At 39.3% G+C, this 12,686-nt stretch overlaps 1 protein-coding gene across 1 annotated transcript in view; it reads left to right on the forward strand.

Annotated features, from left to right (window-relative positions):
- The window catches only part of LOC125931289 (X antigen family member 3-like), a 9,829-nt gene extending 6,451 nt beyond the window's left edge, over positions 1 to 3,378 (forward strand). The window contains exon 3 of the mRNA XM_049643240.1: positions 3,371 to 3,378. Coding sequence (XP_049499197.1) covers positions 3,371 to 3,378 — 8 coding nt within the window. The remainder of the gene's footprint in view (positions 1 to 3,370) is intronic.
- The last annotated feature ends 9,308 nt before the right edge of the window (positions 3,379 to 12,686 follow it).

Raw genomic sequence — 12,686 nt, forward strand, 5'->3', positions numbered from 1 at the left:
ATGAATGGATAAAGAAATTGTGGTTTATATACACAATGGAATACTACATGGCAATGAGAAAGAATGAAATATGGCCTTTGTAGCAACGTGGATGGAACTGGAGAGTGTGATGCTAAGTGCAATAAGCCCTACAGAGAAAGACAGATACCATATGTTTTCACTCTTATGTGGATCCTGAGAAACGTAACAGAAACCCATGGGGGAGGGGAAGGAAAAAAAAAAAAAAGAGGTTAGAGTGGGAGAGAGCCAAAGCATAAGAGACTGTTAAAAACTGAGAACAGGGGCGCCTGGGTGGCGCAGTCGGTTAAGCGTCCGACTTCAGCCAGGTCACGATCTCGCGGTCCGTGAGTTCGAGCCCCGCGTCAGGCTCTGGGCTGATGGCTCGGAGCCTGGAGCCTGTTTCCGATTCTGTGTCTCCCTCTCTCTCTGCCCCTCCCCCATTCATGCTCTGTCTCTCTCTGTCCCAAAAATAAATAAAAAACGTTGAAAAAAAAAAAAAACTGAGAACAAACTGAGGGTTGATGGGGGGTGGGAGGGAGGGCAGGGCGGGTGATGGGTATTGAGGAGGGCACCTTTTGGGATGAGCACTGGGTGTTGTATGGAAACCAATTTGACAGTAAATTTCATATATTAAAAAAATAAATAAATTAAAAAAAAACAAAGAGCATTTGGCTATTGAAAACAAAATTTATATTTAAAAATTTTTTAATGTTTATTTTTGACAGAGAGAGAGAGAGAGAGAGAGAGAGAGAGAATGAGTGGGGGAGGGGCAGAGAGAGAGGGAGACACAGAATCTGAAGCAGGTTCCAGGCTCTGAGCTGTCAGCACAGAGCCCGATGCGGGGCTTGAATTCACAGGCCCCAAGATCATGACCTGAGCCAAAGTCGGACGCTCAACCGACTGAGCAACCCAGGCGCCCCAGGAAATTTGTATTTTTTAAAGTGGCTTTTAAAAGGAGGTTTTTAATCCTTCTGTGGTTAGAAAAACCAAGAGATTAATTATACTGAGATTAACATGAGACATATGGATTGCTCCCAGATATATAGTATTCTTAGTATATAGTATTTTGAAGTAAAGCATTTATATAATTCAGGCCATTTTTAAGGGTTCTAGAACATGACTGATAACAACGTCCATTCATTTCTTTCCACCCTACTTCCTTTATTCTTACTGTAAGACAGTATACTTATTGTCATTCACAGATAATTTTGCTCTTATTTTTTGTCCTTTGTTGTGCATGGGATTAATTTATGGAACATTATACATAGGGCTTTTGGACCTAAATATAACTTGTTTATTTTAACCAAGTAAGTTTTTGGTTACCCCAAGAGAGGATGGGTGTCACTTCTATAAAATTTGTCATAGCTCTGCAAATACACTCAGATAATTCTTGAGAAAGTTACATTTTAATTGTAATTTAAATTCTACCCATGGTGTAAACTTCAGATTTCATAGAGCTGTAAGATGGGGTATTTTATGTTATGCATTTTAAAACCAGAATTAAAAATAAAGTAGCTAGTGGGGTGCCAAGGTGGCTGAGTTAGTTAAGCATCCGACTCTTGATCTCAGCTCAGGTCTTGATCTCAGGGTTGTGTGTTGAAGCCCCACATTGGGCTCTGTGCTAGGACTGAAGTCTACTTAAAAAAAAAAAAAAACCCAGTGTCTTCCTGGAGTACAATAGGACGATGTCATATATTCTTTATAGTTCCAAACCACAAAATTTACAGAAAAGTTACAAGAACAGTACAATTACACACACACACACACACACACACACACACACACACACACAATTTCCCCAGTTGTCCTGATAATCTCTTTTATATATATATTTTTTTATCCAGAGTCCAGTCCAGGATCATGCATTTACATTTAGTTTCTTTTAATCTGGAATAGTTCCACACATTTCTGAAAAGGACAGACCAGTTGGTTTGCAGAATGTTTATCAGTTTTGGGCTTTGTTTTAAGACTTTTTTTTCACTCAACTTGTGCCATGTAACATGCTGAGTATTGAGAGGCATTATTTCAGCCTTGAACTCACACTGTAGTCATAGAGACTCAAGTCACTGGTAAGTACAATCACAAGTGCAGTACAGATCAGTACAAAGGGGACACCTGAGTAGTGTCAGGGCACTCTTGAAAAAGGAAGAGGGTAATAAAACCCTGCTTTCCTAGTTTCTGGTAATAGACACCTGAAATAATGCTCTTGTAATTCTTTTGTTAATTTTAATTTTATTTTTATTAAAAAAAGTTATGTTTATTTTTTTTTGAGAGAGAGACACACACAGGCATGAGCAGGGGAGGGGCAGAGAGAGAGGGAGACAGAATCTGAAGCAGGCTCCAGGCTCTGAACTGTTAGCACAGGGCCTGACGCAGGGCTTGAACCCACAAGCCATGAGATCATGACCTTAGCTGAAGTCAGATGCTTAACCAACTGAGCCACCCAGGCACCCTGCTCTAATTCTTAACCACATTTGTTACCACACTAGCCTAAGGCTTTTGTTTCATAACGCTGAGGGAATGAATATTATTTCCTTATTCATATCTCATGTTTTACTTCTTAAATTGATTACCTTTTTATTTCCAGAGGCCCCATACTCTTCAGATTGTATAAATCTTACACCTTTTATTTTCAAGGGCCTTCCCTGGAACCTGATCAACAGGAACTGGTTCTTCCAAAGACTGGTCGTGAGTGTGGAGACGGTCCTGATGTCAGAGGGAAGAGACTTGCAAATCTAGGGTCCCTTAAAATGCCCGAAGCAGGTATGTGATACATTAAGCATGCAAATTATAGGGTGTCTGTTTTCTGCAATGTTATATTTTTAATAACACAGACGTAACATTATTGCTACTTCCAGTAACAGAGTTCACATACAAAAATGATTTGAAATGTAGTTCAAACCTTGAATGGCAGACTTACAGACTATCAGGCATAGAAACAAATTGGGTCAAAGCCATATTAAATTACAAGACAGGAAAACAGGGGTGCCTGGGTGGCTTAGTCGGTTGGGTGTCCAATTCTTGATTTTGGTTCAGGTCATGATCCCAGCACCATGTCGGGCTCTGTGCTGAGCACGGAGCCTGTTTGAGATTCTCTCTCCCCCTCTCCCCCTCTACCCCACTCCCTCTTTCTCAAATAAAAAAAAGAAAAAGTTTCTTACTTTTGAGTTTAAGTCCTTTAGCAAACAGCTAATGATTTTCAGATAATTTTAGAGATATCCACTTTTAACAGATATGTAACACATTTGTAACACACATCAATTTGTATGAAATATGCGGAGGCCCTGAAATAGGTTCTAATACCAGCTATAACATAATTTGTGTGACTCTGGATAAATCCCTTAACCTCTGACCCCATCTTTGCTCTTAGGAAAATAGTGGATTCAAATCATATATGTAAAAATCATTTTCAGTTCTGATTTTGTGTGCCCTGGTTTTGTAGGTTAGAATACAAAGATAATTTGTTTTGTGTGATTTATCATAAATCACCAAACCCTCACCTGAGTCAGATTACAATATCTGAACTGAGGGTTCAACGCTACTAAGGAAATGAACAAACACTGTTTGATGTTTGTTTTTGTACAGAGTCCTGAATGCCTATCCTCAGATTCTGTCAAATTTGCAATTCTCTGGCTCTTAAAGGACAATTGTATTTTAAATCTTCCCCCAGATGAAGCCTCAAATGGCTGAATAAAATGTCAAGAGACCACATAGTTTCTAGTTTCTGTGGCTGATCAGGTAGAGAGAATGTATGTAGTCAGTGATGCCCAAGGCGCATGTAAGATACCTGTGCCTAGCACAATCCTCATCCTCACTGTCAGTCTTCATGAACTACTGTTTCCACTAAAATGTGGACACCATGATCTAATCACCTCTAACCATGTCAAATGTGGCATGAAAAATTCCCCCCCTGAGATATCAGTTGGTAAGATTTGAAGTTCAAAGATTATAACTGAAGTCCTTCCTGAATAATAACTTCAAAATGTTGACCTGAGCCGACATTGGACGCTCAACCGACTGAGCCAACTAGGCACCTTTAATTATAGGAACTTCTGAATTTAAAGCTTGATATTTAGGGAAGAAATGAACTTGCATTAGTCTTCTAAATATTTTCACTCTACATTCCTGGTCCATTCCACTAGATGATGTACACTAAACAAGTTTTTGACTGCTCTTGGGAGCTTACTGAACATGGCTAATGTGTACCTGTGGGATGTACAATAGCTCTAAATACATGTTATTAAAAAGGGTAAAGATAATAATATAAGCATGTAATATAAAACAAAATAATTAAAAAGACAACAAAATAAAGCTAAGGATAAAGGAGAGATTCTTAATAAAAGGCCGGTATGAATCATCAGGCAAAAGAAAAATAATCCAACTAACAGATAGATTGCTCTTTTAGAAAATACTTATGAATAGGGACACCTGGGTGGCTCTGTTGGTTGAGCGTCTGACTTCAGTTCAGGTCATGATCTCACAGTTTGTGGGTTTGAGCACCGTGTCAGGCTCTGTGCTGACAGCTCAGTGCCTGGAGCCTGCTTCAGGTTCTGTGTCTCCCTCTCTTTCTCTGCTCCTCCCCTGCTCTCTCTCTCTCTCTCAAAAGTAAACATTAAAAAATTTTTAAAAACAAATACGAATAGAAGATCCACTAGTTTATATAATTTTGAAGAAAATAGACAAAAGGCAAGTATAAAGAATATGAACAAGACACTAACAGATACTGAATGTATTCTATAATTATATAATGTATATGTATATTTGTATGTATATATATGTATAATGTATATGTATGTACATACATATTGTATGTATGTATAATGCATATTTGGCTTTCCGAGTTTCTTTTTCTTCACCACCCTTCTCCTTTCCCCTCCCTTTTTGGCCAAACTGAGAAATGGTACTGTTTCTCCTTCACAATTTGATGTTACCTTTGATGGTAATGACTTAAAACTGGTGTGAGCATATAATTTATTGCTCAAACTGGCACACTTTTAGCATCTAAAGAGGCACTATTCGTAATTACAGCAGGAGCATAGGTGAAAACAGGGACAGATGGTCACCCTACTTAAAACAACCACATATGGGCTAAAGTAGGTTGAAGTAGTTTTGCACTTTTCCACTAAAGAGTCAAAACAAATACAATGCTAGCCTTTCTATTTATTTCACTTATGCAATTCCAAGCGTGACATTACTATTTCAGATATCCTATATTCTGAGTATTTTCTCAAGTCAAAACATTTAAATGATACCTTTTTAAAAGTGTCTTTTGTTTCTTAGGTTTTTCATTGATTGGTTGGATTCTTACTAACAGTATAAGAAATTTTTGCTTGCTATTTAAAACTACCTCTGAGTAAATGCATTGGGTTTAATCCATTCTGAACTTGAACTGTCCCTTTGTTTCTTTGTACCACTAGAAAGTGTCATTTGCATGCCTTTAGTGTTGTCTAAATAAAGTTCTGCTAAGTAATGTTCTCAACTGTTCTGTTTCTCTTAAAGGTGAAGGGCAATCACAGGTTTAAACAAAGACAAGTTGAAACCATGCAGACTGCTTTTGTGTTGGAAGTTTGCCTGTTAAACTTCTCTCAATAAAGTTTTGCCATCTTGTCCAAAGAAGTTTTGCACATCTATTGTTAAATTTATTCCTAGGAATGTGATGCTATTGAAAATTGTGCTTTTTTTGGAAATTTTATATTTTTAAAATTTATTTCTTAAATTTCAGCATAATTAACATATGGCATTATATTAGTTTCAGGTGTATGATATAGTAATTCAACACTGTGGAGAACAGTATGGAGGTTCCTCAAAAAATAAAAAATAGGAGCGCCTGGGTGGCTCGGTCGGTTGGGCGTCCAACTTCGGCTCAGGTCATGATCTCACGGTCCGTGAGTTCGAGCCCCGCGTCGGACTCTGTGCTGACAGCTCAGAGCCTGGAGCCTATTTCAGATTCTGTGTCTCCCTCTCTCTCTGCCCCTCCCCTGTTCATGCTCTGTCTCTCTCTGTCTCAAAAATAAATAAACGTTAAAAAAAATTAAAAAGAAATAAAAAATAGAATTACCTTAAGATCCAGTGAATTCTACTGGGTATTTGCCCAAAGAAAATGAGACATTAATTTTTGTATATCGCTTTTTCTTTTCTTTTCTTTTTTATTTTATTTTATTTATTTATTTATTTATTTTTTAATGTTTATTTATTTTTGAGACAGAGAGAGACAGAGCATGAATGGGGGAGGGTCAGAGAGAGGGAGACACAGAATCCGAAACAGGCTCCAGGCTCTGAGCGGTCAGCACAGAGCCCGACGCGGGGCTCGAACTCACGGACCGCGAGATCATGACCTGAGCCGAAGTCGGCTGCCCAACCGACTGAGCCACCCAGGCGCCCCTTCTTTTCTTTTTTATTTTAGAGAGAGAGGGGAGAGAGTGCGAGTGGGGGAAAGGAGAAGGGTCACAGAGAGAGAGAGAATTTCAAGCAGGCTCCATGCTCAGTGTGGAGCCTGACATGGGGCTAGATCCCAGCACCCTGGGATCATGACCTGAGCCGAAATCAAGAGTCGAACGCTCAACTGACTGAGCCACCCAGGCGCCCCTTGTATATTGCCTTTTATATCCAGCAACCTTGCTATATATGTTTATTAATACCAAAAGTTTATCTTTAGATCCTTTTCAGTTTTCAAAATGCATAATCATACCATCTTTGAATAATAATTTTGTCCCTGCCATTTTATTTTATTATTTTATTTTTTTTGTTCTGCCATTTTAAAGATTGCATTTTCTATTTCCTTTTCTCATTTTATGGCGTTGGGCAGACCCAAATAGTACAATGTGAAATAGGACTGGTGAATGGGACATTCTTATCTTTTTCATGATTAGAAATAGAAAATTTTCAACATTTTACCATAATGTTTACTGTACATTTTTTGTAGATACATTTTATCAGAGTAAAGTCATTCTGTTCTATTCTGAATTTGTTGATTGTATTCATCTTAAATATGTTGAATGTCAGCAAACACAGGGCATTTATTGAGATGATGGTAAGATTTTTTCCCCCCTATTAAATCTGTTAATATGGTGAATTGCATTTGCAAGTTTCTATGTTTAAGCCAACTTTGTATTCCTAGGGTAAACAACTTGATCATGCGTAATCTATGTCCTAATGATTTGTTTAGGATTTTTATGTATGTCCTCATGAGTGACCCTAGCCTTTTTTTTTAAACTTTTTGTTGGACTTTGGTATCAAGGTTATGCTACCTTCATAAAATGAATTGGGATATAAATGTATTTTTCTGTTTATGAAACTTCAGTGCTGTGGGTAACGTAGGGCTAGTCTTTCCTATCCAGCTGGTTCTGGATTGCTTCTCCATTTTAAAGTCAGACCCTATATAAGGGGCAATGACTGAAGGGGCAGCTCTAGGTTCCCATCCCTTCATACTTTGTGAGCTGCTCAGCTTCCCTGCAGGATCACCTGTAATGATGCCATCACTCTGCTCCTGTTTCTATGCTGATACTAATCTTCTATATCCAGAAAGTTAATATTCTTGGCTCTTGTCTAGATAATTTTGGTCTGTGCTATCTGGTCGTGAATGGATGACTAACCCAGAGCTGTGTCAAGTTACAACAGCTCCATTTAATTAAATTCTTTGGTAATAACAGGAATACTATCTCACATTTATAGGGTGCATATTATCTGTTAGCCACTTCCATGTACTAGATTTTCTGTACATTTATGACGTCATCAAATCCTTACAAAGAAGGTAAGTCAGTGTTGTCACAAAACTGACCATCTCTGACCTCAGTAAGAAGCAGATTTGGGGATTGAGGTTTTAAGTTCAAAACCCTTGATCTTTTATCAGAGTAAAAGCTTCTGAAAGTGAGTAAGGAAGAACTGATGGCCTATGTGATGACTTTAGTTGTAATCTGATGTTTATGTGAATATATATAAATTTAAATATATATACATATACAATATCTATATAATATATACATACATATAATTTGACTTAAAAGGCTTTGTTCTTATCTTGAAGGGTTTCCTATTATGTTCCAAACAGACCTCACATGGTGTCCAAGATGAAATCATTGTTTAAAAAAACACTTAATAATATGATTATCTTGTGCTACAGAAAAATATAACCAGAATACTAAAGCCACTTGGAACAGTTGTTTGTGGGGAGACAGAGAAAACAACTTTGCCACAAGCCTCATGATGGTAAAATGCTACATCTCCTGCAAAGTTATTCAGAGATGGAAGGGAGTAGCCACAAATCTCTTTTTTCAACAAAGTCTTCCATTTGCCTAACATCTCACTCAGAATCCTTGTTAACTGCCAGATGTAAACCTTATATTCCTATTCCTATACACAATGACAGCAAGTTATATCTCTGAGACCCCATTTATATCTTCATACCCCATAAAACAGTTCTGGAAAGAAACCTAAAACAGTTTTGAAAACCAAGAATACTCTACTTAGAATCCACCCTGATTCAGGAATGGCGGGGTATTCCAGAAAGTAATTATTTCTCCCTCTCACAGAGGTTTAAAAATGTTTCCTGGCCCAGAGGCACTTGGGTATCTCAGTCGGTAGAGCATCTGACTTTGGCTGAGGTCATGACCTTGTGGTTCAAGACCTGCATCAGGCTCACTGCTATCAGTGCAGATCCTCTGTCTCCCTCTCTCTGCCCCTCCCCGCCTTGTGCTCTCTCAAAAATAAATAAAACATTAAAAAAAACTTAAAAATGTTTCCTGGCCCAAAAGGACTGAAAATTCAAGATTCGAATAAAAAAGATACTCTAAATGTAGAGTATCCCAATTTGCCACAGAATATGTGAGAGGTCACCAGTTTGTGAAGCTGGCTGAAAAAATTAGGGCCTCGGTGGAAGAAAAGGAAAAGGACCCAGGGGGACTAGCTGAGGCAAAACGACTTGGATCCTACCGACTGTGTCTCCTTATAGACTGAGCCATGAAATAGCCATGGGTTTCAGTCCTGGCTCTGACACACTGTGTGATGGTGCAAAAGGCATTTATATCCTCTGGACATCCTTTTAGGTCTGTTTCCTCATTTCTACAGTAGGAGTTACAATGATGGCTGTGATGAATAAGAGGTAACCTACAGATCCATACGGTGCTTGTTTTGGAGGCCATCACACTCGTGGGACAGACAGATACATAAACAGAAAAGCAGTTGAAGTGGAAAGGAGAAACACCGGGAAGGGACCCAAGAAAAAAACCAGTGGGGCGACCAGGAGGAAAACCAGGAGAGGGGACTCATTGTCCAAGTGAAAGAGGCCTGGATTCCCACATCTGCTGCTCACTGGGTTTGCATACGTGACCCTGCTGATAGGAGTCTGGGTGCCATCTACCTCAACACTTAAAACTAAAATAAGCAGAGTGATCTCACACTTAAAAACTAAGATAATCTGGGGTGCCTGGGTGGCTCCGTCAGTTGAGCATCCGACTTCAGTTCAGGTCATGACCTCACAGCTCTTGAGTTTGAGCCCTGCATCGGGCTTTGTGGTGACAGCTTGGAGCCTGGAGCCTGCTTCGGATTCTGTGTCTCCTCTCTCTGCCCCTCTCCCTTGCTCACGTTCTGTCTCTCTCAAAAATAAACATTAAAAAAAAGACTAAGATAATCAGATTGGCACTGGTTGTGTGTATCCAAAAATTAGTTACTGAGACCCTGGTCTGTTCACCAGCTGTTTTGTATATGGGAAGACTTCAGAGAATTAGCTGATACAGCTCCTAAATGTGGGCTGATCTGATAAAATAGCAGTGACAAAAGAGACTGACAAGAAAAAACATACAGATTGACTTATTGTAATAAGTTCTATGTGACCCAAAGCGATGGTTAAGCCTGAGCATTTTTATGCTATATTTGATGAAGAGTGCAAAGTCATGGAAAAAAAAGGTAAAAGGACAAGAAAAGAAAAGGTCATGAACCAAGTGTAGTAAACTAGGGGAAACAGCAAGGCCTGTTCATTCAGATTCCTCTCGGTGTTTTTGTGTCTCTGAAGAGAAGGATGCTCCTTTCTTCTGGGTTTAGAGAGGCCATCTTTCACATAAGGCGCTTATGACCTGTTTCAGGGAAAGGTCCGAAAATCTTGCCTGTACCTTCAGTTTCTCAAATTCCTACAGCTAAAATATTCAATAGGCCAAGGTGCAATATTTTGGGTAGTAGGCCCTGACACCATCATTGGTATACTCGATTAACAGAGTAGCATGTACTAGGGCGCCTGGGTGACTCAGTTGGTTAAGCGTCCAACTTTGGCTCAGGTCATGATCTCGAGGTTTGAGAGTTCGAGCCCTGTGTTGGGCTCTGTGCTGACAGCTCGGAGCCTGGAGCCTGCTTTGGATTCTGTGTCTCCCTCTCTCTGCCCCTTCCCCCACTCACATTCTGTCTGTCAAAAATGAATAAACATTAAAAAGACTTTTTTTTAAAAAGAGTGTAGCATGTGTCATCATCACTCAAACCAAAACCAAAACCAAACCAAAACGAAAACCAAACAAATGTTTGAGCACTTGCTGGGAACCAGGCTCCTGCTCTGAGCTAGGCAGGTTCTGAGGACATAGGAATGATTCATATAGGATGAGTTCTCAAGCAGCTCATAGTTAATGACTAGAGAACCATCCAGAAGATGACAGAACAAATTTGAGGACAGCCATAGCAGGGGAGAGCCAGAGAGGGCTCAGAACACAGAGGAGAGAGCCCTGTAATTCATACAGTCAGGAATGGCTTCTCCCAGGGGATGATGTGTGTGCCCTAGGTGCCACTTCACTATAGATATATTTCTATCTCTGTTATCATCCTTCTTTCATTAAAAAAAAAAAACACAACAATTTAGGGGTGCCTGGGTGGCTCGGTTGACTTCAGCTCAGGTCATGATCTTGTGGTTTGTGAGTTCGAGCCCTGAATCGGGCTTTGCTGACAGCTTGCAGCCTGGAGCCTGCTTTGGATTCTGTGTCTCCCTCTTTCTCTCTCTGCCCCTCCCCCACTTGCGCTCTGTATCTCCCTCCCTCTCTCTCTCAAAGATAAATAAACATAAAAAACCTCACTGCTCAATTCTCCTCATAGATGAGGTAATTGAGGATAAGAGAAGCTAAGTATCTTATTCAAGGTCAAATCACTAGTTCCTGGTGCGGCCAGTTTTCAGCCCTGGACTCTTTGAACCCCTGTGTACTTCTCATTATAATCATTTCTTTGCTTTTAATATTGTCTTCTGTCTTCATTTATATTCACCATAAATACTTTTCCTCGCTCTTCTTGTTTTTTTTTAAAGTTTAAGAGCATCAGCGAGGGAGGGGCGGAGAGAGAGTATGAGAGAGAGACTCCCAGGCAGGCTCTGTGCTGTCAGTGAGTAGCTGGATGTGGGGGTCGAACCCACGAACCCCAAGATCATGACCTGAGCTGGTGTCGGACGATTAACCTACTGAGCCACCCAGGCGCCCCTCTTTGCTCTTCCTGTCCCATAAGTTCTTTTTCTTTAATTCATCTGTAGTTTGTTTATTTAGATTTTTTTTACAGCATTAGTGCGAACTGCCAAAATATTTTTCAAAGTGACTGTACAATATTGCATTCCCACCAGCAGTGTGTGAAGGTTCCAGTTGCTCCACATCCTTATGAACACTTGGGGTGGTCAGTCTTTTTAATTGTAGCCATTCTAAAAGGCATGTAGTAGTATCACCTTGGAGTTTTAATTTGCCTTTTAAAAGGGAAGGTAGTGGTATCTCCTTGGAGTTTCAACATGTCGAGCATATTTTCATGTGTTAATTTTCATCCATGTATATTCTTGTCTGTTCAAATTTTCTGTACTCGTTTTATTGGGTGGTTTGTGATCTTTTTTTTTTAAAAGGAATTTATTTATTTATTTATTTATTTATTTATTTATTTATATTCTGACATTTTACAGTGATATATCTATAGTGATATGCCTAAAGTCTATGTCTTTATTCATTTGTGTTAGATGCTCATGCCTTTCATTTTTTAAGGAGCATTCTTGCATTTTTTTTTTGGATAATTTTCTCTGCCCTTTCCTATGTTCTCAGTATCTGGAAATTTTCTTTTTTTAATGTTTGTTAATTTATTTTTGAGAGAGAGAAAGTGAGGGAAGGGCAGAGAGAGAGAGAGAGAGAGAGAGGGAGACAGAGAATCCCAAGCAGGCTCTGCACTGTCAACACAGAGCCTGATGCAGGGCTTGATCTCACAAACCGTGAGATCATGACCTGAGCTGAAATAGAGTTGGATGCTTAACCAAATTTTTTTTTAAATTTTTTTTTAATTTTTTTTATTTTTTAATATATGAAATTTACTGTCAAATTGGTTTCCATACAACACCCAGTGCTCATCCCAAAAGGTGCCCTCCTCAATACCCATCACCCACCCTGCCCTCCCTCCCACCCCCCATCAACCCTCAATTTGTTCTCAGTTTTTAACAGTCTCTTATGCTTTGGCTCTCTCCCACTCTAACCTCTTTTTTTTTTTTTCCTTCCCCTCCCCCATGGGTTTCTGTTATGTTTCTCAGGATCCACATAAGAGTGAAACCATATGGTATCTGTCTTTCTCTGTATGGCTTATTTCACTTAGCATCACACTCTCCAGTTCCATCCATGTTGCTACAAAAGGCCATATTTCATTTTTTCTCATTGCCACGTAGTATTCCATTGTGTATATAAACCACAATTTCTTTATCCATTCAT

This window comes from Panthera uncia, chromosome X (assembly GCF_023721935.1).
Source record: "Panthera uncia isolate 11264 chromosome X, Puncia_PCG_1.0, whole genome shotgun sequence".
In the NCBI taxonomy this organism is placed as follows: Eukaryota; Metazoa; Chordata; class Mammalia; order Carnivora; family Felidae; genus Panthera; species Panthera uncia.